The sequence below is a fragment of the Myxine glutinosa genome, chromosome 2 (assembly GCF_964187855.1).
Source record: "Myxine glutinosa chromosome 2, kmMyxGlut1.1, whole genome shotgun sequence".
Classification (NCBI taxonomy): domain Eukaryota; kingdom Metazoa; phylum Chordata; class Myxini; order Myxiniformes; family Myxinidae; genus Myxine; species Myxine glutinosa.
The window spans coordinates 132,961,227-132,987,875 of record NC_136262.1 but is presented as its reverse complement, the minus strand read 5'-3'; the positions used below and the strand labels follow the sequence as shown (position 1 = coordinate 132,987,875).

Genomic DNA, 26,649 nt, shown 5'->3' with positions numbered 1-26,649 from the left:
ATGACTAAAATGTGTTTGTAGTGTTCTTTAAGGTTTAGCAATAGTTATATACTTTCACGAGTTATTTACTCGAGTTTTACGGTGTTTGTCTTCATTTTAAGGCTTTTTTTTTTTTGGGGGGGGGGGATACAAGATCGAGGCTCGTGAAAGAGCTAAAAGGCATTACGCCCGGTTTACGTCAAAAACCGAGTTACGTCACGGCTTATGGAACCAATTAATGACGTAGGCCGGGGTATTACTGTATTTGTTATATTACTAGGGCATGCCCGTAACTGGAATTATAGATAGATATCACCTTTATCTATCAATATTGTTAAAATGAGGATCAAATAGCAGTATGTTGAAATATGTTGAAAAAGTCAAAACTTTACATGGGGTGTACTTACTTTTTCACATGACTGTAGTACAGGTATGCATCATGATGTAAAGATGAAATGATTAGAATTTGGGGCCGAGAGGTCAAAGGTCAAAGTTTGTTATATGTCTATAACTTGAGAACGGCTGAAGTGATCTAATTCAAACTTGGCACAGTTTGATATGACATATGACATGGCACAGTTTGACATGATGATATGATGATGTAAAGATTAACTGATTAGACTTTGGGGTCAAATGTCAAAGTCTGTAATAGGACTATAACTTGAGAACGACTAAAGGGATCCAATTCAAACTTGGTACAGATATGTATAATGATGTAAAGATTAAGATTAGATTTTGGGGCCCTGAGGTCAAAGGTCAAAGGTCAGAGGTCATGTCAGGTAAAAATGTGATAACTTGTGAACAGCTGAAGGGATTTAAATTAAAACGTGGTACAGGTATGTATAATGATGTCGACATGAACAGATTACATTTTGCTGGGCAAGAGGTCAAAGGTCAGAGGTCATGCCAGGTAAAAATGTGATAATTTGAGAACAGCTGAATGCATTTAAATCAAACTTGGTACAAGTATTATAATGATGTCAATGACCTCTTTTGGATCGGTCACTACTCTTATATGATGATTGTTGGTGGTGAATGTCACGTGATGAGTGCTGTGGTCCCATGCATGGGACTGCATGCTTGGGAAAGGTTCCTGCTCGTCTGTCACATGAGCAGCAAAGGTCACATGATACTCAACACATGACATTCGCTGCCAACGATCATCACTTGACATTCCGACACCATCATTTTCTTATGGTTATATCTTATTGGATGAATCATAACTTTCATCAATATACAAGACGTATATGGAAGGAGATTGTAGAATTGTGAAACAAGAGCAAACAATGGAGTGTAAAAACATTCCCAGGAATTAGAGGTGCCACACCTTTGCAATCTGATCAAACTTGCCAAAGAGTTGGTTGAGAGTTTGTACAAGTTCTGCAGGGGAACAGCTGCTTGCAAGGTGTGTGAAACCCACAATGTCTGCATACAGGATGCTGCAACAATAGTTAGACAGTTGGACATTATATTGAGAACACTTAACATGTCCAATACTGAGTGTACATTAAATGAGAAACTTGCGATGCTGATAATAATGAAATAACACGGGACGTTTGATGAAAGAGTAGAAAAAAGGAAGTTTGATGAAGAATGTGGAACAATATGTAACGAGAGTGGCAGACGGTAGAACGCATGCCCCAGCTGAACAGTTTACGTTTTGTATCCCACTGATAGGCCGGATCTGGATTTGAACTTGAGCCAAAATACAATCAGCTTATTCTTGTTACGGACCCAACTCATCCCCCACTTTTTGTCATAGTCAGTCCACAACATTTTGAAATATCATGCTATATGTCGTTTTTGGGTCCATCTCTCAATGGTGAAGAGTGGTTTAAAAAAATTCTGGGATCCGGATCCGGATCTTCACCAAAATCCAAAAATGTTGTCCTTGTCATACACCCAACCTGTCCAACAAGATGACCAGGATAACAAGCATTCTGAGTATTGCGCTGCAATACATGTCCCCTACCGGCAGTCTGTCGTCCGGAAAACTGTTGGGGAAATTACCAAGGGTTATTTACCCACAGGTTCTGAATCGTTCCCAATCACTAATTACCTCAGGACGGGCTCACCTGTGATTCGCACTCGGGACTTCGATTTATACACCTTGCAGACAGGTCAGCAGAAGCACGAGAAAATAAGTTGTTGATAAAGAACCTTTTGAGTCGCTAAATATCAGTAATTTATTATATTTTCCGGTTCACGATCAATGATCGATGTGTATATATATATGTTGCTCGGCTTGGCTCCACCCCTCCGGAAAGCGCGCACTGTGTCGCGCTGTTGACGTTCGCGAGACGAGGCTGAGGGCGCACGGTGCGACTTGAGGAGAACTCTGGAATGAACAAGAGATATCCTTTTTTTTTTTTTTTTTTTTCGTTTAATTAACGATATCTGCCAAACCACGTGCCCTATCGCAAATTCCAAAAGGACATTTTAGTAGACTGACGTGCTGAACAGATCTGTGAAGTTTCCCCTCAATTGGATCAAAAATGAGGGAGGAGCTCGGTTTTAAAGGTTCATGCTTAAAAACGTCATAACTCTGAAACCATGTGACACATGACGTCATGCTCGCTGACTTTTTTGTTTGTCATGGGTATGCGATTCTGCCTGCAAAGTTTGGCCTCGATCTGTTCAGCCGTTGCAGAGAAAAAGGGTTTTTTGTGTTTTCACGAAAAAACAATATGGCGGCCGAACCACGTGACCTGTGACGTCATAATTACGATTAAAATATTCTACAGACCGAGTCCCTCCTATGGTGAAAATTTGATCTCAATCGGTCCTATTATTGCAGAGAAATTGTTTTTTAAGGGGGCATTACACCATTGAAGGCAAAAAAAAAAACATTTTTTTACAAATATACAAATGCATCAATTAAAATGTTTGTTTCCTAGTATTGTATATACTAGGGCATGCCCGTACTATATATATATCTAAAATTATATCCCCCCCCTCTATTTTCATGAAATGGTTTGGTCCATTCGCAAAGCCAAAGCGAACGGCTTGCGAGTACGGTGACAATCCCCCCCCTCTATTTACATGAAATGGTTTGGTCCATTCGCAAAGCCAAAGCGAACGGCTTGCGAGTACGGTGACAATCCCCCCCCTCTATTTACATGAAATGGTTTGGTCCATTCGCAAAGCCAAAGCGAACGGCTTGCGAGTACGGTGACAATCCCCCCCCTCTATTTACATGAAATGGTTTGGTCCATTCGCAAAGCCAAAGCGAACGGCTTGCGGAGTTTGGTAAATAAATCGCCATAGCTCGGTAACTACTTCTCCGATTAATATGAAACCTTGAAAAGGCACATCCTCGGGTCCCCAGCAATATACCTGGCAAGTTTCAAGTATATCGGACCCGTGGTTGTCGAGAAACAGCGGTCACAGACAAACACACAGACACACAGACACACACACACACAGAGATTACTGGAATTATAGATAGATGTACCAAGTTTGAACGTAAATGGACTTGTCATAGAGAAGATATAAGCTCCCCATTACACTGAACACAGTAAAAACAACACTGAATCACAGTAATGCACTTTTTGATAAAATGTCTTGATTGAAAATATGCAAAACTATATATGTACATGTTGCTTGATATATGAACATTACATTGGTATACATTACATAGCATTATATTATGCATGGTTACCATGGTAACCAGATGCATACAAATGATGAATTACCACTTTACAGCTTATATCTTCTCTATGACAAGTCCATTTACGTTCAAACTTGGTACATATATACAATACTAGGAAACAAACATTTTAATTGATGCATTTGTATATTTGTAAAAAAATGTTTTTTTTTTGCCTTCAATGGTATAATGCCCCCTTAAAGGAAATTAAAACTTAAAATGGCACCAAGTTAAGGATCATCAGAATTATCAGAATTCCCAAAGTTCAAAGTGCCATAGCTTTGTCAAAAATGATCTAAACGTCGTGAGGTTCGAACCTGATCTGTAACTTATCATGAGGAAACCATGTACCAAGTTTGAAATCATTAGCATTAAGAGTTTAGAAAAAAAAGTCCGGAAAACTGTTCTTTGCGTGACGGCCTGACGGACTGACAGACTGACGGACGGACGGAGGGATGGCATGCAAACCTATAGTCCCCTCCGGTGTACACCGGTAGGGGACTAATAACATGTGAGCCAATTTAATGTAATAGTTCATATTAACTATGAAATTCTAAAAGGACATTCAGTGTGAGGCATTTCCACATAGGGATATATATTAAAAAAAGATTAAGTTGGGCCAATGAAGTATCCATTTAGGAAAGTCATGCTTTCGAAAAAAATACTCATAAATCAATTGTAAAATAATAATGATATACCCTATATATTGTCGCGTCCCCGGGGTTAAGACCCCAAGAGGACGAATGACTGAAACGAGCTTTAACTCCGAGGCATACTTAGAACTTGGCGGGATAATGTTTCACATGCGTGGGAAGATTTGAGGCCTTATCTCGGGGTTATTCCGAACGTTGAAAACACACAGACAGGACAGCAAAATCCACAATACAAGAATGAAATGGAAAAATAAAGGATTTAATGAAAATAGATGCAAGAGACAAAAATGAAAGGCGAGGTAAAAACTAAAATTCCTAATTGAGACGTGTGATGAAATATGAAGAAGAAGATTCGATGGAATGGCCTTGAGAAGTGAATATAATGGGTTGTAGGGTAGAGGAGGAGATTGGGGTTTTCGTTTCTGTCTTTTGTGAGCGGACGCTCGAGTAAGGTATGACAGGGAATGATTATTTGCTTGCTTATGGGTAAAGAAATGCTAGTAGAATCTTTACTCTAGTTCTAATATTATTATTTATTCTGTGCTTATAGGGAATGTGGAGATAGATTTCAATAAATCCTCATATCTGGAAAACGAGGTCTCGACTTAATTTCATAACAGACGTCTCCACTCAGACTCGTATATAAACAAGGGGAAAAGATAATGAAAATAAAATGATTTGGCAATTGGCTGGCACTCAGATTTGCGTCCCCAAATGGCTGGTAAGGCTTGCTGGTCGTTTGTCGCCTCCAAACCACTGCGTGGGAAGCGCACAAAATGGCGCGGAGTCGCGCTCCTCGACGTCCCAACGTGAGGTCCTTCTCGCGCTGCCGACTGCCCCGAACCTCTCTTGTTCCGTCTCTTCCCACAAAAACACATGAGCCAAAGGTGCGCCACCACCCACGACCAAGCCAGAACAAAGAGAAAATGCGACCGCCTCCAACGAGTGCCAGGACAGAGAGACAGGGAGAGGAAGCGAAATGTGACCGCCTCCAATAAGCACCAGGACAGAGACCAAGATGGTGAGACAGCTTCTCTTTTCTTCAGCTCTCGAATGTTCCATGCTGATGTCACACTCTGTCCAATCACCGAGCTCTACTCAATTATCCCAATATCCCATCACACCTCTACCAATCACAAAGGCCAGGGCGTAGCCTCCTCGTTACGAGGGGTCAGGGGGTGGAGTCTAATCTCTCCGATTGTTCACATGGCGTCGAATACACACTGGGGAATTAATCTTTAAGCCATAAAACTCATTAGCATAAAGCCACGCCCCTTATGGCGACATTCAAACGCTCTTACCCGGACAGACGGCCTACTTATGTACATCGAGATGAGTTCTTCACGGCATACGGAGCATTCTAATCTACACTATTCTAACGTTCTTATGAGGTATTTCATGCCTACCCCCACAAACATAACAATATTAAAACATAATGAAGCTGTCTGCATGGCTGTGTGCATCTGAAGCCTTCTGGTCAAAACCCATTGGCTGGACAGCTGGCATGACTCCTCCACAAACAAACAAACAGGAAAATCATACGTCCATAATTTTGGTTCTGTCTTAGGCCACCTATGTGTAGGCCGCAGGCATCAGGCTTCAGACCTCTGGTGTCAGCCTATGGGTAAGTAGCATTGGAATCTATTGAAGCTTTATAACCACAATGTATTATATATGCACACATGTATGTATATTATACCGGTGGTTTAAAAAACCCAGTTTTAAACCCCGGTGTTTTATTTTGTTTTCAGGAGTCGTCTGTTGTCTATACACTGCCCAAAGAACGAGAGGGTTTTTGTGTACATTTGCAGACGGAAACAATGCGTCGTTTATCGTGAAAAAAGGTACGTTTTGATTACAACACATGCAGAGGAAAGAAAATAATTATGGAGGTAATGCATTTTTGATAATACAAGGTATAAAGAATTAATATTGGGTGGGGGTGGGTGGATGATGACTTGGGGTTGGGTGGGAGGGGCTTGTGGACTTGGCGTTGGTGGGGGGAGGGGGGTGATCATGGATTGGGGTTTGGGTGGAGTTGACAAAAGTGGAGGAGAGAGTTGGGGTGGAGAGGGGGTTGAAGCTTTGGCAAGAGGGTTGAGGACTTAGGCCCGGTTGCATAAAATTCCCTTAGGAAATCCTCAAGTAAGGCTTTCCTTAAGGTTAAGGAAATCCTTAGGAGCCATTGTTATGTTCGGCAACCAATCAGATTGGAGATAGGAAGAGACATCTGAAAGCAAGACCACGTAATGAACACGTGATATTAAATGATGCTCGTTATATGTTGCATGGGAAACACGTGCTTCTGGATGAAGGCGGGATTAAAATTCTTGTATAAAATTCATTTGATTGTCATTGAGCATTTCATTGTAAATGTGTAAATGTGTGCAGTGAATGTTTGGAAACTTTCGGAGAATGGTGAAAGTGTGAAATTATGAATGTGAAACAACAAGCAAAATATTCTGGATGCCATGAAAGAGTGAAAATGTTATCCTGGTCACTGTGCCACCAAATTGCTCCCTTGAGTTTAACGGAGGTTTTAAGGAAAAACTTAAGGAATATTCGTATATGCAACCATCCTCAAATTAAGGGTGCTCTTCAGGGGAAATTTAAGGAAATATTTAAGTAAATCCTCAAATATTTCCTTAAGGATGCTTTTTTCAACCAGGCTTTGGAGTTTAAGTCGGGACGGGATGGGGTACGGGGATGGGGGAGTTGAGGACAGAGAGGGGACAGAGTTGGCACAGGGGGATTAATGAGGCTTCGGGGAAGGGGTGAGCACTTCAAGTCATGTTTTACATCACATGGAATTTACACAGGTCCTTGCTTATTAAATACACTGTTTTTAGTAGATTGTAAAATAACCAACCTGTAGTGCATATTTAGAAATAACATGATATTAAAAAAATACACAGTGTGCATAGCCTGCAATACAAAAGGCTGGTGGGAGAGAGAAGCATCATCAGCTCATTTCTGGGAAACATCTTCTCTCACCTGACTTTTACAATCATTGAATTCTTCGTTATGAGAGGTCTGCCTCACCTTACACATTTGTGTCTCCGCACATACAGGTTGTGGAAGTTGTTTGAGTTGTCAGGCAAGCGACATCTACAAAAAGGTCCTTGGAGACGTTGAATAATTTCTGCCTTCATCTCCATGGCAATGTGAGCAGGAAGTACAGAAAGCAACAACCTTTCCTGGAGAGGAAATACAAGTAATGTATAGTTAAATGGACAGTGGGTTATCTAGAAATAAAGATTATCCAAAACTTACCCAAAACATTATCTAGAAATAAAGGAAGATTTAGATTGTCAGGAACAACACAACGAAAATGTGTCAACAATATTACAATGTGGTTTAGCATTCACTGCAGTACAAACTACACAGAGCATGATTGTCATAAGCGGGTGGATGAAGATTAATATCTCTCCAAAGACAACTCCGGTTTTGGTTAATTCCGGACCTGGTTTTGAATGTTGACTCAGCTATAAACTGCCATCCTGGTGTTTCACATGCCGGACGTTGCATCAATGTGCATGCTATCCATCAGGAGGACGTTAAACGTGAGCTTCCGTCTGCCAACACTGGTCGTTGGTGGATGTTATAAGATCGCATGGTATTTTCGGATGAGAAGAGTAGACGAGTTACGACTGGGACAATGAACAAATTACAAATTCCGACCACCTTCAGTCAAATGTTTGGCCCGACCATCCATTTTGTGAAAGACTTGGGCCAAAAACATTCCCCAGTTGACCCCACAAGAATATGGGAATAATTGGGGGCATTAAAATATCAGTAGTAGTTGTTGTTGTTGGTGGTGCTTAGAAACGTGCTCCAGCCATCTTACAAATGCAAGATAAAATCAGCTGAAAGTGCAAGGTGTACAGACAGGAAATAGACTGTTTTATTTCACATTAATTGTATGTTGCCAGAAACCAAAACAAGGCAGGATTTAAAACTAGCCAAGTAGCAATCAGGCCATTAAAAAAACAGACATCACTGCAGGGTCATGTTGGAGGAAAAGCCAGCTGAACTAAAGTTGCCAGGACCATAACTAGGCCTCGAAGATTAGGCAGAGGCAGAGGCACGTGCAAAGAATGGGGGCAACTGTTTTGACAATTATATATTGTACCCAAAATACCCCAAGATCTTTAAAGACGCAAAAGATCACAAAAACCTAAAATACCCTGAAGACCCAAAATCCCTGAAAGACCCATGAAGACCCCGACCCAAAAGACTGAAAAGACCCCAAGACCCTTAAAGACCCAAATGACCAAGAGGACCCTAAAGACCCCGAAGACCCCAAAGACCCAAAAGAAGAGGAATTATGTCTTCTATTGGACATGTAGACGGTGGCTTGCAAGCCGAGCCTCAAGGTCTGTGTACAGAAGCATTTTTTTTTTATCACAATAAATACAAGGCGCAGGGAAGTGAAATTCATTGCATGTGATGTGTAACACGCGAAGAGTAAAACGAGTGTTCATTTACGTCTGTAGGATGTCTAATAAATAAAGAAGATATAAACACACCTGACACTAGGCCCAGGCTTCAGACTTTGGCATGCTCATGCGGCTGCACTGTCAAATAAACTGTTTCAACCCGTCATTTTTGACGGGCTTTATACTAGTGTATGTACAAGAAAGTCACTTTTGTTGAACTCGACGAGGACTAAAAAGAAGAGCTGTTGGTCGAAAGTTTGTCTGAAAATTAAAGACAGACCATCTTGAAGCGACGTCCACTACCTATTTAAGTTCTTCCGATTATATATTATATTGTGGTGCTGCGCACACACGACTCGATTGCCAGAGAGGTAGGCCACAACGCGTTGGTATAACAAAACGTCTTTATTCAAAGCTCGTACTTCAGCACTGGGCGGGCTCAAGCTTAGAGCCCGCATATATGTCCCGAGGCCACGCCTAGTCCCCGGGCGTGGCCGATCGGTCGAAAGGCGGGGCATGTGCTTTCGTTCCCCGCCTGGACGCTCGCGCCACCCACTGGTGCGTGGAATTATTGCCCCTTGTGCCCGCCACACGCGCCCCCCCCAGAATTCCCGCGCACCTGAAGGGTGAGTTTGCGGGGAAGCCGGATGACCCGGCCGAAACGCCCCCTGGCAATGGGTGCCGGGCTGGGGGGTGGCGGGACGGCGGGGCGCCGGGGGTCCGACCGCCGGGGGGCGGCCTCGACGCGAAGGCAGAGCTGCTTGCGGGGGGTGGTCCGGATCGAGGTGGGCCGGCTTGAGGTGGTCCACGGAGATGCGATCCGGGGCACCGCCGATGTCGATGGTGAAATATTTGTCCCCGGTCTCCAGCACGTGGAAGGGCCCGTCGTACGGGGGCCGTAGCGGTGCCCGGTGGGCGTCGTGCCGGACGAAGCCGTACTTCGCCGTGCGAAGCTCCGGGGCGACGTGGGAAGGCGGGCAACCGTGGTGTGCCGTCGGCACTGGGGCGAACCTCCGGGCGGTCTCCTGAAGGGCGGAGCACTGTTGCGCCGCGGACCAAGGAGCCGTGGCGTCGGGGATAAATTCACCCGGTACCCGCAGTGGTTGCCTGAAGACCAGCTCCGCCGAGGACGCGCGCAGGTCGTCCTTGGGCGCCATCCTGAGGCCCAGCAGGACCCAGGGGAGTCTGTCGACACAGCCGCCGTCGCGGAGGCTGGCCCGGAGCACGGCCTTCATTGAGCGATGAAAGCGCTCGCACAGGCCATTGGCCTGGGGGTGGTAGGCCATGGTACGGTGTAGTTTCACCCCGAGCCCTTGCGCCACCGCGGCCCAGAGCTCCGAGGTGAACTGGGGGCCGCGGTCGGACGAGATGTCCGAGGGGGCACCGAACCGGGCAACCCAAGTGGCGATGAAGGCTTGCGCCACATCGGCCGCAGACGTCGCCGCCAATGGGACAGCCTCCGGCCACCATGTGGTGCGGTCCACCATGGTGAGGAGGTGGGTGAACACCCGCGAGGGGGGCAGAGGTCCCACCAAGTCGACATGCACATGGCCGAACCGACGCTCGGGCACCGCAAACGGGGCCAACGGGGCCTGGGTGTGGCGGTGGACCTTTGCGCGCTGGCACGCGAGGCACGTCCTGGCCCAGTCGCGGACGTCCTTCCGGAGGCCATGCCAGACGAACTTCGACGCGACGAGCTTCTGGGATGCCTTCGTGCCCGGGTGGGACAGGCCGTGGATGGCGTCGAACACTGGGCGCCGCCAGCCAGCGGGCACGATGGGGCGAGGCCGGCCGAGGGAGACGTCGCATAGGAGGGCCGCGCCCGCGGCGTCGAACGGCACCTCGGTGACGCGGAGGTCCGTGACGGCGGTCCGCAAGGCCTGGACGCTGGGGTCGGCAGTCTGGTCCTCCGCCATCCGGGTATAGTCGACCCCGAGGTGGACCGCGTGCATGACGGACCGGGAAAGGCAATCCGCCATCGGGTTGTCTTTACACCCCACGTGACGGATGTCCATCGTGTACTCGGACACGGCAGAGAGGTGACGCTGCTGCCGTGCCGACCATGGCTCGGCGACCTTGGCCATCGCGAACACAAGGGGCTTGTGGTCGACGAAAGGCCGTAAACGGGCAGCCCTCCAGCAGATGGCGGAAGTGTCGGACTGCCAGGTGGAGCCCGAGCAGCTCGCGGTCGAAGGTGCTATAGCGGCGTTCGTGCGGGCGAAGCTGCCGGCTAAAAAACGCCAGCAGTTGCCAAGCACCACGCACCCACTGCTCGTGCACCGCGCCCACCGCGTAGTCCAACGCGTCGGTGGTGAGGGCGATCGGTGCATCGGGCGCCGGGTGCGCCAGCATGGTGGCGTCGGCCAGGGCCAGCTTTGCGCCCGCAAACGCCGCGGCCATCGGCTCCGACCAGGCGATGTCACCTTTGCCCGGCTTGCCCCGGAGGGCCTCGTGCAAGGGGTGGAGGAGCTGGGCGACGTGGGGCACGAAGCGGTGGTAAAAATTTACCATGCCCAGGAACTCCTGGAGCCCCTTGATCATGCGGGGCCGCGGGAAATCCCTGACCGCCTCCACCTTGGCCGGTAAAGGGACGGCCCCGTGCCTGGTGATGCGGTGCCCCAAGAAGTCGATGGTGGCGACGCCGAAACGGCATTTGGCGGGGTTGATGATTAGGCCATGCTGGCCCAGGCATTCGAAAAGCGTGCGGAGGTGGAGCAGGTGCTCCTCCCGGGACGCGCTCGCGACTAGGATGTCGTCCAGGTAGACAAAGAGGAAAGGTAAGTCGCGCAAGACGCTGTCCAGAGGCCGTTGGAACGCCTGGGCCGCATTCTTCAACCCGAAAGGCATTCTCAGGAACTCGAAGAGGCCGAAAGGGGTGATGACGGCCGTCTTCGGGACATCGTCCGGTTGGACGGGGACCTGGTGGTAGCCCCGGATGAGGTCCACCTTGGAAAACACGGTCGTGTTTGCCAACCGGGCGGAAAAGTCCTGGATATGCGGGACTGGGTAGCGGTCGGGGGTGGTGGCATCATTGAGCCGGCGGTAGTCCCCGCACGGCCGCCATCCTCTGCCGGGCTTCGGCACAATATGCAGAGGAGAAGCCCAAGCGCTGTTGGAGCGCCGTACGATCCCCAGCCGCTCCAGCGTGGCGAACTCCGCTTTTGCCACGGCGAGCTTCGTGGGTTCGAGTCGGCGTGCCCGGGCATAGACCGGCGGCCCGACCGTGGGTATATGGTGCTCCACCCCGTGTTTAGCGGCCACCGCTGAGAAGGTGGGCCGCGTGAGGGCCGGGAAACTGGCGAGGAGGCGGGTAAAGTCGTCCGCTGCCGGAAGCGTGCAAACTAAACTCGCCGGGACGGAACCTTCCAGCAAGCCGCTTGGCAAGCCGTTCGGTGAGCCGCTCAACGAGCCGCTCAGTGAACAAGCGAGCGAGCTGAAGGTTTCGGCCTGGACGAGCCGTCTGCGCTTCACGTCGACCAACAGCCCATTCGCACATAGGAAGTCCGCACCGAGCAGTGCCATTGGCACGCTGGCGGTCACGAACGACCATTGAAAGCGCTGCCCTCCGAACCGCAGTGAGAGGCAACGCTTCCCGAATGTGCGGATGGGTGTACCGTTGGCGGCAAGCAAAGCGGGGCCCCGGCCCGCGGTTTGCTTGTCGGATGTGGAGGCAGGGAGGACGCTTACCTGCGCTCCTGTGTCGCAAAGAAAACGGTGCCCGGACAAGGTGTCCGTGATGAACAGGAGGCTGCCGGAATGGCCGACGCCCAGGGCCGCTAATGAGCGCCGGCCCGGTCGTTTCCCGACCTGTCAAAAGAGCACGGCGGGCGACACGTTTTAGCCTTGCGGCCGAACCTGGCGTGGTAGTAGCACCAGGTTTGCGGCGGCGGCGGCCGCAGCGGCCGTGGTGTTGGCGTCGGCGGTAGTGGGCGGGGCGCAGCAGCGGCCACGAGGGAAGCCGGGGGCGCTGTAGTCTCTGCCCCGGGATCCACTACGGCAGCACGTAAACCGACCGCGTGTCGCAGGCCGCGAAAAACTTGTCGGCCTCTACGGCCAGGGCGCTGGGTTCCTTTATTTTCGAACCGGTCAGCGCGAGGCGTACCTGTGCAGGTAGCTGGCGTAGGAAAAGCGCCCGGAATAAGAAATCCGGGGGTTGGTCACCAAGCAGTGACAGCATAAAATCCATCCGGACGGATGGTCGTGTGTCGCCGAGTTCGGGAAGGTCCAGGAGGCGGTCGGCCTGTTCGATCTCCGTGAGCCCGAACGTGGCGAACAGGAGACGTTTGAGCGCCTCGTACTTGTTGTCGCCCGGCGGGCGCCGAAGGATGGACACGACTCGGGCGGCAGTGCCGGGCCCGAGGGCGGCGACCACGTGGTAGTACCGGGTCTCGTCCGCCGTTGTGCCTCGGAGCTGGAATTGAGCTTCGGCCTGCACGAACCAAACGTCGGCTTGCGCTTCCCAAAACTCCGGGAGTTTAACTGCGACGGCGTTGGTGGCCATGGCGCGTTCGGTGGTCAGCAACGGCTGAACCAATCGGGGTCACCAGTGTGGTGCTGCGCACACACGACTCGATTGCCAGAGAGGTAGGCCACAACGCGTTGGTATAACAAAACGTCTTTATTCAAAGCTCGTACTTCAGCACTGGGCGGGCTCGAGCTTAGAGCCCGCATATATGTCCCGAGGCCACGCCTAGCCCCCGGGCGTGGCCGATCGGTCGAAAGGCGGGGCATGTGCTTTCGTTCCCCGCCTGGACGCTCGCACCACCCACTGGTGCGCGGAATTATTGCCCCTTGTGCCCGCCACAATATTATATATATATATATATATATATATATATATATATATATATATATATATATATATATATATATATATATATATATATATATATATATATATCTATATATATATATATTGTTGTGGATATGAGAATGGTTTGTTTTTTTTGTTGTTGTGTAAATTGTTGTAAAATATCGCCCTCCTTACTCCAGTGTTGTATAAAGGTCAAAGGGCATTCCCGTAGTTAGTTCCATAAAGCATACATGAAGGACACCATAATATCCCTGTTCAGTAGCTTATTTCCCTATTATGTGTATTAGGGTAAGGCTTTGTCTTCCATTAAGATGACACTCCATTGCACCAAGTGAAATAAGATAGATTCCCTTTCATTCCCCATTCCCACTCCCAAAACTTCTACTGCCAACTACAATAGCCGCCATTAAACATGTGCTCAGCTCGGGGAAGAAGGGGGTGCCCGCCCATCGTCATCAAGGGTGGAGTCAGAGGGCCTGTGCCCACCAATCAGGGCCGAAGCGAGCTCACCGAGGGGCGTGTCCTGAAGGCCGGCGGCTTGATCGCCTGAGGCGCTATAAAAGCGCGCGCGCAAGAACCGAGTGTGTGGTTGGACCAAGCGAGAGACGTGCAAAGAAAGGCGCGTCAGAACGTTGGTTGGTGGTTGGTGGCGGAAAGAGAGTTGGTTACAAAAGAGAGTGGGAGAAGTAAAGAGAAGTGAGGCGGAGTGAGGCAGAGTGAAGCCAAGAAAGACAGCAAGCCTTGTGAGGGTTGAGTTGAGGAGGAGCACAAAAAGGGACACCAACAGTTGCGTCGACGCCACCGAGGTTTTCCCACCAAGAACGCGAGGAGTCGGAGCTGTCACCTCCAGCCCTGCCGTTTGCAGGGACCTGACCCTTCCTCCCCCTCCAGCCATCCACCTCCTGCCATTCCTATCATCATTCCCCGCGTGAGTCTGTCTTTTGTTTGTTCTGTCCTGGGTTTAATTAAGACTGTAGGTAAGCTAATAATTGCACTGTGTCTCTGAGTCTTCTGTATATTATTTTATTATCTTTCCTTCTCCTTGGTTACTTTGAGCGTGTAAATAGGAGGAATAAATTTAGTGGTATTTCCAACCTTTTTGTCTTCTTCTTCTTTTTCACATCCGTGTCGCCTTTGTCTTTTCCCTATTGAATACCTGTGGCGCGATCCGGCCAACGTTCGGGAATCGGGTTAGTCGGGGTAACTGTTTGGCCGCGGGGCCATCCGCTCGGCAAACCAACATCTTATCCGCGGTCCGTAACAATTGGTAGTCAGGAGTTGGGATTTGAACCTGGGACTAAATTTATTTAGCCCAAATTTTGAACACCAATTGTACTATTGGCCGTAACAATTGGTGTCGGGAGCGGGATCTGACCCGAAGCGCGCTTAACGCGCTCAAAATTACGAGCTGCTGAAATTTGTTTTGTTTTAAGAAAAACCTGAATTTTGGAAGTCGCGCCATGGCTGGTCAAGGCGACGGGATGCCGGTGGGAGAGATAGACGGGGTAGAATCGACCCAGGACCTCGGGGAAATGTATGTGGAGGAAAGGGAGGAGGAGAACAATGGCAATGGGGTTGAGGGGGTTTCAGGCGCGCAAAATGGCGTCCTCACGCACGTGGGTGCAGCGGCACCAAATTTAGCGGCGCCCGTGACCGTAGCAGCATTGGTGGATTCAAACCTTTTGCTACAAATGGAGGCCCTCATGCTAAAAATGGAAAACAGAATGAGGGACGAAGCGAGGGCTAATAGTGAGCGATTGAGTAATAAAATTGAAGAAATAACTGAGGGAATGGCGAGGGACAGAGCCGCATACGAGGTAAGGGAGGCTGAGAAGGGGGTTAACCGCAGGTTGGGCGAGCAGGTCCCAAGGGTGCACGACGAGGTAACGCGGGTCGAGAAGCGCTGGTTGAGCGAAGTGGAGAAAAGCACGGGTAACTGGACCGGGGTAGAAATCGCGACCCGGGGTATGGGGCAGCCGGCGACCGCTGAGGTAGGAGAGGGAATTTTATTAAAGCCAGCGGTCGTTGAGGTGAATAAAGAAAAAGAAGTGCTGGGAATTAAAATGGAAGAGACGACGGAGGTAGCCCGGGAATTGCAGGGAGAAATGGATTATGCTCAAAGTCCCTGCTCACATCACGATGCTGTGCTTAATCCTTATAAAGATTTGCAGGTGCGCGTGGAGAAGGGAATCCCCCAGGTGAGTCGTGCTGTGTATTGTGCGGGGAGATTTTGCAGGAGGATGTTTGACGACAAGAGAATTGTCGCGCAATTGGGATCGAGGAAGCACCCGGGCGTTGGTGAAGGGTCGCGTGTAAAAAAAAAGCGTGCATCAAGGGGTGAGCGTGTTACGAAGCACGAGTGTGATACCGAGTGCGAGCGAGAATGCACGTCGGGGTGTACGGAGTGTGACACAGGGAGTGAGAGCAATACGGAGTGTACGTGCGAGGGGGAGTGTGACACGGAGAGTAAGGTGGTGGTGGAACGTGTGCGAGTAAGCACACCTGAGTTGGTGGTAGCACGAGTGCGAGGGAGCACATCGGAGCGCGGTAGTGGGTGGATGCAAGAGTGCACGCCCATGGTGAGTGTTACGGAGGACGTAACGGAGGAGAGGTGTGGACCGAGGTGTGCGAACGGCGAGTGTGCGCAAGAGTGTGCGCGAGAGGTGTGGTGTGTAACAGGGAGTGTGTCGGTGGAATGGACGGAGTGTGTGGGATGCACTGGAGGCGTTGGAACGCCAGGTTTTGTGAGTGTCAAAAGGGTCGCGTAGTGTGAGCCTGCAAGTAAAGCATCGACGTTGACCGGGTTAGCGTTTAGGGCGACGGATAGCCGATGCGAGCACTCGGGGCGCGGTGCGCTTTGTTGGATGCCAGGCCCGGCGCGGATCGATACTGTGTCACTTCTCTTCGAAGCGTCGTTGCCGATTCGGGCCTAGCCCCGCCCCGCACGGTCGAGTCCGGGCCTTGTCGGGCGAGGCGACCGGTCCGGTTCAAGGGCGAGTGGGAGGAAGCGGAACGGTGCCCCCTCGCAGGGACGGGGTTCCGACCGGGCGAGCCTCAGTCATCGGGCCCGGGACCGCAAGGTACCGAGCCGCGATGATACGTGGAACCTCGGCCCGAGCATGCCTCCTCTCCAGTCGTGAATGCCGGACGGATCCAACTGCAGGCGACCAAACCACCCGCGTTCATTGCTCGGCTTTGCGAAGCCGAGTTTAATGAAGTAATGGCGCACCGAGAGGCACTAGTGAGAAGACTGATGACGAGGATAGTGGTTTGGACCCGAAATTGCAAAGCAAAATTTGATGATTGGTAGAATGATTGGCAGATGATTGGCAAATTTTTGATTTGTTGAATTTGGACGAGCAAAATTTATAGTGGGAGATACCCGATGTGATGGGATGGCAACTCTGCCATCTCTCACAGCGGGGGCAAAGGAGCACTAGATTTATGGGGTTTATGGCAGTGAAAACTAGCCCGGGAGGGTTAGGATATAATGATAGGGATCTAGAGAATATGACCTTAGGTAACGTTAAGGTTAGGTAGTGACAATGATACCTGTAGTGGGGACGCAGGTAGATTAGAGTGGATGATGACGACGTGGTATGTGCTTAGTTTAAAGGGAAGACGGGGAGCACTAAGTTAGCAGGGCAACAGGTAGATTAGATGATGCCGTGTGTATGGTTAAAAGGTGTGATTGCACAGGTGTGCAACTGGACAGGTGTATGGAGCAGTGTATGAGTGAGTGATAGTGATGTGAGTTGTGCTGACCAAATGGTCCAGGAAGGAAGGAGGTGCAGGTGGCACCAGGTGCGATTGCACAGGTGTGCAACAACAGGTGAATGGAGAACAGGAGTATGGAATAAATGGTCTGGAGTATATGGAGTATTGGAATGGATGGTCGTGGAGTGAGTATGGGGGAAACTGTGGAGTGGAGTGGATGGTGCGAAGGTGTGGATGGGGGAAAGGAGGATGGACCCCATCACGAATACCCAGGGAGGGTAGTGTAAGTGTTAGGTAGAGGGTACAGGTAAATTGTGGTTGGATATTGACATCTGTGGTGCGTGGTGGAAGAATGGTATTTGGATGGGTGCATTAGTGTTGTGGAAATGGCTGGGCGTGTAGCCTGTTAGTGTGTGTAGTTGGTTGACACTCCGCCACTGTTCGGATGTCGGCCAGGTGAGGCCGCAGGTGGGCTCTGGGAGCCGGTAGTTGTTGTGGATGGGGCCCGAGGATCCGGAGGACGGACCCGGGTAGCCCAGTGCCAGAGGGCACTGAAGGGTGACAGCGCCAGGAGGGGCCTTCCCCAGTTAGATAGGTTAGGGTGAGGAGCTAGGTAAGCTCGGAGGCAACTACAGTGGTGGAGGTGTGCAGGTGGGTAGACCTGCTGGGAGAGCTACACGACCCAGCCCGGAAATTGTGCAAGGGCACCGGGAGATGAATCGGGGGAGTGAGACCCCAAATTGTGAAGCACCACAGTTTGGTCAATGGGAATTGGTTTTTAGAACCCATAGTGTAAGTTGGCCAATGGATTGGCAGGGAAAGACCCCGGGTAGTGTAAAGTGTGTTAATGTCATTTAGAAAGTAGTTAGGATGAAAATCTCCTTGCACCATCTACATCCACTCACCTGAGGTGACGTAACTCCGCACCATGCCATGTTTTTATTATTTTGATGCAAATGTTTGGAATGTGAGACGCATCATGACGTGGGTGTGACATTGTGCTGATGTTCCATCTCTTCCTCCTTATGAGGATTGATGATGAATTGGGTGATGGCAAATTTTGGTTAGAGGGATTGTGGAAACGAATTTGGTATCAGGGAAATATGGGGAAGACGTGACAGTAGTGACGAATTTGTAAATGTGTAGAGTTTGTAAATATGGGGTAAGGGCAAGGGTAGAGTAGGTGACAGGGGGGGTGACGTACGGTAGGGATGAGCTTTCTCACTTCGCTCTCCGTACGCACTTCGCCTTGCATTGCCTTGATTGATGTGTACCCTTGTGACCTTACCCCTCGCTCATCTGTCTTTTCCCCCTTTTGTCTCCCACATGAGGACCTGTGCGCCACTGGGCCGAGGGGAGCGTGCGTGAGTCGGCCATTGGTGCGCCCGAACCTCTCGCAACCACAGCTGTCTGCATCGATGCACCACATTATGGACCACATGTCTGTGGCTCAGCACCACTTATGGACCCCATGGGTTGGGGCATGGCCCCTCTGCTGGAACCGGCCATGAAGGCCCGAAATCTTGCTGGCGGACCTTGGCCACAGGGCACCGATGCCCCACAGGTGAACCACACTAGTCGGCCCCCTGTGGGCCATAAATAAAATAAAAATGGACACGTTGGGTGCATTTTATTGGAATACAAATAGGCCGCCAGCAAAGGAAGATGACAACACCAGGAAGATAGCAATAGCAGCAGAGGGAGCCGAAGAGCAAGACACCACCAAGGGTTTGTTGGTTTTATTTTTATGAACTGAGATGACTGTGCACCGATTGGTGCTTGAGGGTGTTTTGGTGCATTTTTGGGTGCTTTCATGGTGCATTGATGCAGAGCAGACTGTCTCTCCCCCCCAAAAGAACAATCACAGGTCCTGGGTTGCATTTTGTAAATAAAGTATAGTCATTGTAAATAATGCTCCCCACCGTCAATGTATAGTTTGAAGACCATTCCGCAATTCGGTTAGCTGTGGGCGTGAATCTGTTAGGCAGGGTGCAATGGAGCAGTGGGACATATTTATTTATGTTTTAAAACTGTCGCACTCAGGGTCAGGTTAAATGTAGAGGGAACTACACCTACGTGCCACACTAAAAGTTAAGGTAAGAGGCCCGGGACTTGCCTAAGAGGAGGAGGGTGCAGTGTTGTGAATATGAGGATTGTGTTTTTTTTAATTGTTTTTTTTTTTTTTGTATAGTAAATTGTTGTAAAATATCGCCCTCCTTGCTCCAGTTATGTATAAAGGTCAAAGGGCGTTCCCGTAGTTAATTCCATAAAGCATACACGAAGGACACCATAGATTTCCCCCCTTGTTCAATAGTTATATCTTTATTATGTGTATTAGTGTAAGGCTGTGTCTTCCATTAATTGAAATACTCCATTGCACCAAGTGAAATAGAGTAGATTCCCTTCACATTCCCCTTTCGTAAATTGCCAACTGCATTCCCCTTTTGCCAACTCCATTGCCAACTGCATTTGGGCGGTTTTCTTCATCCCAAGACTCCATTAGCCACGAGGTAATCTCGGAGCCGAAGGTGGGAGGAGTCGGCCCAGCGCTGGGAACAAGGCGTGGCCTTGCCAACGCCTCCCCTAAGGGCGGGGTCGGTGAGCCCTCGCGACCAATCAGGGCCGAGGTGAGCTCACCGATGGGCGTGTCCTGAAGGCCGGCGGCTTGATCGCCCGAGGCGTTATAAAAGCGCGCGCGGAGGCCTTTGCGACAGAAGTCAAGAAAGAGAGAGGTTCAGAAAAGGCGCGTCAGAACGTTGGTTGGTGGTTGGTGGCGGAAAGAGAGTTGGTTACAAAAGAGAGTGGGAGAAGTAAAGAGGAGTGAGGCGGAGTGAAGCCAAGAAAGACAGCAAGCCTTGTGAGGGTTGAGTTGAGGAGGAACACAAAAAGGGACACCAAGAGTTTGCGTCGACGCCACCGAGGTTTTCCCGCCAAAAACGCGAGGAGTCGGAGCTGTGACCTCCAGCCCTGCTGTTGCACGGACCTGACCCTTCCTCCCCCTCCAGCCATCCACCTCCTGCCATTCCTATCATCATCCACAGTGTAAGTGTGTTCGTAGTCTGTCTTTTGTCTTGTCCCTGGGTATAAGTAAGCTTGTATAAGTTAATAATTGCACTGTGTCTCTGATTCTTCTGTATATTATTTTATTATCTTTCCTTCTCCTTGGTTACTTTTGGTTGTATATAGTAAATAAATTATATTTGTATTCCTTACCCTTTGTCTTTCTTCTTCTTCACATCCTTCGCTTTAGTCTTTTCCCCATTGAATACCTGTGGCGCGATTTCGGCCAACGTCCAGGAATCGGGTTAGTCGGGGTAACTGTTCGGCCGCGGTGCCATCCGCTCGGCAAAACATCTTATCCGCGGTCCGTAACAAAAAATATATATATATATATATATTTACATATATATATAAAATATATATATAAAATATATTTACAGATCCTATATATATATATATATATACTGAAACGCAAAAGAAACTTACCACCTTTGAAACCTTCAAATATCAACAATAACACTGCGTGTAGTAAATGTGTGAACTTATTTGTGGACAATAGTGTCCTCACTGTCAGACAAAACAGTCACGGATGGTCACTTGAACCTTCAATGGTCACTTCATAGCACAGCTGTTGAACAGCCGTTTTGACTGTCAGTGATTAGCCAAGGGGTACGGGATGATTTTAATGAGCTGCACGTGATGTCTTGATATTGGCTTTAAAAAGGCCAGTGCAAAATGGGCATTTCAATCAACATGCCACGATTGTCATGGGATCAACGGCAGCGTGCCCTGGGCATGCTGCAAGGCGGACTGAGCTACCGTGAGGTGGCACGTCGCCTTGGCTGTTCACACCAGACGATATCGGCCCTGGTGGACAGAGACACCCTCCACAACTCTGCAGATGACAGACCTCGATCCGGGAGGCCAAGAGTCACCACTGCAAGGCAGGACAGGCAGATGGTCCGAAGTCACCTGCGGGATCGATTCCGTCCAGCATCCCGCACTGCGGCAGAAACTCCGGGGAAACCTTCAAACAAGTGGTAAGTTTCTTTGCGGAAGAAGAAACATACATACATATATATATATATATATATATATATATATATATATATATATTATACAGGCAGTTGTACCAGTTGAGTACCAGTTCACTGGTAATTCCCTGTTTGTCGTTGAAGGCGGCAAAAAGGGTTGGCGTCAGGAAGGGCATCCGGCCGTAAAACATTGCTTCAAAAAGGGGACCAAAAAAAAAAAAAAAACAACAACTACCACGGTCCCCGAAAAGGCCAACCCCCGCTTTGCGGGGAAAAATGGCCTCTAAACGGTGGTTTATACAGGCAATTTGTTTGAAAATAGACTGTGCTTGAGAAGGGAAGAAATCAAGGTGTTCAATAGTTGACTTCGTAAAGAAAAGAGAGATCACAGTGACTGCTTTTCAACCCTCAGCCCAAATTTGGCAAAGGGGTATTGTTGTCACGGGCGTCGTCCGGGCGTCCGTCAACTTTTGGTTTCTGTCAATTTCAAGGAGAACGGCTTGTCCGATTAAATCCATTTTTGCAGTGTGTGTTGGGGTTGAGTAGAGGAAGGTTCCTTTCGAAAATCGGAGCGCTGCGATTTTCCACATGGCCGCCACGGCAGCAATCTTGAAATTGGTTTCCGTCAATTTCGAGCAGAACGGCTTGTCCGATTAAGTCCATTTTTGCAATGTGTGTTGGGGTTGGGTAGAGGAAGGTTCCTTTCGAAAATGGGCACGCTGCGATTTTCAATATGGCGGCCACGGCAGTCATCTTGAAATTGGTTTCTGTCAATTTCGAGCAGAACGGCCTGTTCGATTAAATCCATGTTTGCAGTGTGTGTTGAGGTTGAGGAGAGGAAGGTTCATGGGTGCGAAATGGGTTCATGGGTTCATGGGCTAAAATTTATTTACTGCAAAATCCTACTCGGTATACAACTTCGCTTCAAATAACAAATCATCATCAATGCTTCCTTTCACCATACATGGGCTGAGGGGTTACACCCGCTTTGCAGTGCTATTTATTAAGTGCTTGCTTTGGGGATAAATTCAAGTTGTCAATCTTACCATTGTAATGTTTGTAATGAATGTGTTGGCCTATCTCTCCAATATGTGTTATTTAACAGTTTTATTCACCATGCAAGTAATTGTTCTCAATGAGAAAAGGTTCAAACTGTCCAAGTGTCTGGCTATACGATTAACTGTTTTTTTAAAGGTCAAACAGGCACATTTCCTCCACAATAAATGTGATGAAAAAGTCACGTGATCACATTGTATAAGCAGGGGATTCAAGCAAAAGATTAGACTTCAAACAACCCAGCCATATGGGGCTCGGCAATTATTAACTATGTGGATTTGTTTCTTTGACAGATGCAAGAATATGTTTTTTTGTAAAATTAATACAAGGAAATGTATTATCAAACCACAACTTTCCAAGAATCTGATCATTTGTTTCCCTTCAATTGGAAAAGAAAACCTTCTATTGTTTTGACAAAGCTTAATGCTTTCTTTGATTCAAAGACACTTTTTATACAAAGTCGAGGCTCATGGAAGAGCTAGATGGCAAAATGAAATTGCCTTATGACCTGTTCAAAACGAAAAAGCTATGGGGGCAGTAACTCGTTTATGATGTTATGTGTTCATTTTGCCAGATACTCTACAGATCCTACTTGTACTCTACAGATCCTACTTGCACTCTACAGATCCTACTTGCACTCTACAGATCCTACTTGCACTCTACAGATCCTACTTGCACTCTACAGATCCTACTTGCACTCTACAGATCCTACTTGTACTCTACAGATCCTACTTGTACTCTACAGATCCTACTTGTACTCTACAGATCCTACTTGTACTCTACAGATCCTACTTGTACTCTACAGATCCTACTTGTACTCTACAGATCCTACTTGTACTCTACAGATCCTACTTGTACTCTACAGATCCTACTTGTACTCTACAGATCCTACTTGTACTCTACAGATCCTACTTGTACTCTACAGATCCTACTTGTACTCTACAGATCCTACTTGTACTCTACAGATCCTACTTGCACTCTGCAGATCCTACTTGCACTCTACAGATCCTACTTGTACTCTACAGATCCTACTTGTACTCTGCAGATCCTACTTGCACTCTGCAGATCCTACTTGCACTCTACAGATCCTACTTGCACTCTACAGATCCTACTTGCACTCTACAGATCCTACTTGTACTCTACAGATCCTACTTGTACTCTACAGATCCTACTTGTACTCTACAGATCCTACTTGTACTCTACAGATCCTACTTGTACTCTACAGATCCTACTTGTACTCTACAGATCCTACTTGTACTCTACAGATCCTACTTGTACTCTACAGATCCTACTTGTACTCTGCAGATCCTACTTGCACTCTGCAGATCCTACTTGCACTCTACAGATCCTACTTGCACTCTACAGATCCTACTTGCACTCTACAGATCCTACTTGCACTCTACAGATCCTACTTGCACTCTACAGATCCTACTTGTACTCTACAGATCCTACTTGTACTCTACAGATCCTACTTGTACTCTACAGATCCTACTTGTACTCTACAGATCCTACTTGTACTCTACAGATCCTACTTGTACTCTACAGATCCTACTTGTACTCTACAGATCCTACTTGCACTCTACAGATCCTACTTGCACTCTACAGATCCTACTTGCACTCTACAGATCCTACTTGCACTCTACAGATCCTACTTGCACTCTACAGATCCTACTTGCACTCTACAGATCCTACTTGTACTCTACAGATCCTACTTGCACTCTACAGATCCTACTTGCACTCTACAGATCCTACTTGTACTTTACAGATCCTACTTGCACTCTACAGATCCTACTTGCACTCTACAGATCATACTTGTACTTTACAGATCCTATTTGTACTTTACAGATCCTACTTGTACTTTACAGATCCTACTTGCACTCTACAGATCCTACTTGTACTTTACAGATCCTATTTGTACTCTACAGATCCTATTTGTACTTTACAGATCCTATTTGTACTCTACAGATCCCATTTTTACGACATAATATCCTACTTGCAATATATAAATAGGGTGCATTAAAAAAAAAAAAACACAAAAATGTATAATTGAAGGCAAATAACTTCCCTACACCGTTCAATGGACAGCAGCAACTGAAACTGCGTACAGTGAGTTTAAGATCATCGACATGACCATTTATTCACTTCAATAACAGAGAATTCCTAGAAGTGTTCATTTGCTTTATCCCCCCTCCTCCCTCTCCCATCACCCCTCTCCCTTCCACAGATATACCGATGGCCCTGTTCTCTACTGTTGTTGTGATTGTATGCTTTCCTCTCTCTGCCTCTCTTGTCTTCCCCTCCCTTTATGTATTGTATGTTTTATGGGCCCGTGCATGTTTTTGTGTGTAATGTGTTAGCTCTTACACGAGCCTTGACTCTGTATACAAAAAATAAAAATAAAATAAAAAAAGGGAAGGAGAGAAATTTAATTATTCCGTTTTCTGCAGGATTATATTTAACTTCAGGAGAGCATGGATTGGTGAATACCGAACAACCTGTTCTGCATACCTGCTGCCGTTTCTCAGATTCGAGTTTCATGCGTGAATGCACACAGTTGCAGGTGTCCTGGAAGGTTTGCTTTCGGGCTAGCTCTATGAAGTGCTTGTGATAAGCCCCGACCAGGTTTCCACACAGGAAGATCACACCATTGGCCACAATCTGTTCGGTGGGTGTTGGTCATGTTAGGAAGAACAGACAAAATACATAGGGATGAAGAGGAGTAAGGATGTTAGTTCAACACTCATGGCTTCATGTGATTCTCATAGAAGATTATATTGTGAATAATAGGATATTTTTGTAATACTAAAAAAAAAATGGAGATTTGAGGATGACGTACAGTTTTGCAAAAAACTTCATAACCATATTCACTTTACAAGATAACCTAACAGTGGGGTATAAATAATATGTATAGGATGCGGGAAACCCCATCATGCCAACGCAGCATTAAGCACCAAATAGCAACTTCATATTTAGATAACTGCACAAGGCCTTCAGTTTGGGCATCTTGTTTGAAATAATAATTGCTTAGCTTTCATTAAATATTTTCATTTCAAGTACTTTCCTTGCTTCTCATATCTTAATGATATCACAATACATTTCAGCAAGTACTACAGGATGGTGTAATATTCAATGGGTAGGTCATTAAAAATGGCTGTTACAAAACATTCACACAATGTATGTTGCTCCATCTATTGTACAAAACTGCAATTAAGTATACAATCCATCCAGTATTCCATCCATCCAAAACTGGATGATGGAACACTGTACTCTGCAACATCTCACAGAGAAAAGCATCTGAAAAAGCCAAAAATTAAAAAGAGTTCACTGTGTCTTTCAGTACAGTCGGACCCCACGATTCGCGGTTCTGCTATCTGCGAGTTCCGTGCATTTACGCTTGATAAAATGCGACCTGTTTCTATATTTGCAGAAAGGTGTCCCGCAAATTCGCAGTTTTCTTTATCTATTCGCGACCGTGTCCTGTGAATTCGCGGTTTTTCGGGGGAGTAAAAAAAATTTTTTTCACGAGCTGCTAGCTTGACACATTAATAAAATCCATCTTTCATACCAGCCATGCACAAAGAAGCTGGACATAAGCAAAAAAACACTTATTTTACAAGCATGACCTGCTGATATATTCACGGCGCTGTCTTTGCATTTTCATGGCTTTCGTGGATATCCTATCATTCACACTGTGAACACCTTCATGTGATATCCCACCGCCCTTCACAGGTAAACAATGTTTCGTAGGATATCCCGCCATTCACAATGTGAATAACTTCGCGGGATATTCCACCAGCAGCATGACACGTCATCCCTGCAAGTTACTGTACAGAATGAAAACACTGCACAGTATCTATTAGTGCAATTAGCTGTCTCCCTATCCCCCATTGAAACAATGGACAACATGCATTCGCGGATTATCGTCGACCTTCGTGGGATTTGCCTCGCCATTTCCAGGACTTTCATCGACATTTGCAAATTATCATCGACATTCACGGGATTTGCCTCACCATTTGCGGATTTTGCGGTTCGTTCCTCGATATTTGCGGATTTTCGCGATTCGGGAACCATTCCCCCTTTTTCCATTGAAACAATGCCTCGCCATTCACAGTTTTTCAATTTGCAGCATTTTCCAGGAACGTATCCCCCGTGAATAGTGGGGTCCGACTGCATTAAAGGAACAGATCTCAACTCCGAAGTTGGTCAGATACCTGATGCTCATACAGAGCAACTGATAAAAGGAAGAATGACATCCTTGTACAATGTACAAATACTTTACAACCACCATTTCTGGGCAATTTCAAAACAA

The 26,649-nt window shown here is 47.7% G+C and overlaps 1 protein-coding gene across 7 annotated transcripts in view; it reads right to left on the bottom strand.

Annotated features, from left to right (window-relative positions):
• The window catches only part of LOC137421238 (adenylate cyclase type 2), a 298,504-nt gene that overhangs the window by 131,934 nt on the left and 139,921 nt on the right, over window positions 1–26,649 (bottom strand). For all 7 annotated transcript variants that reach the window (XM_068107099.2, XM_078771680.1, XM_078771679.1 and 4 more), the window contains 3 exons: window positions 24,849–24,998; window positions 7,324–7,478; window positions 1,307–1,418 (listed from right to left, as the gene is read on the bottom strand). In XM_068107099.2, the coding sequence (XP_067963200.2) occupies window positions 1,307–1,418; window positions 7,324–7,478; window positions 24,849–24,998 (417 nt within the window). The remainder of the gene's footprint in view (window positions 1–1,306; window positions 1,419–7,323; window positions 7,479–24,848; window positions 24,999–26,649) is intronic.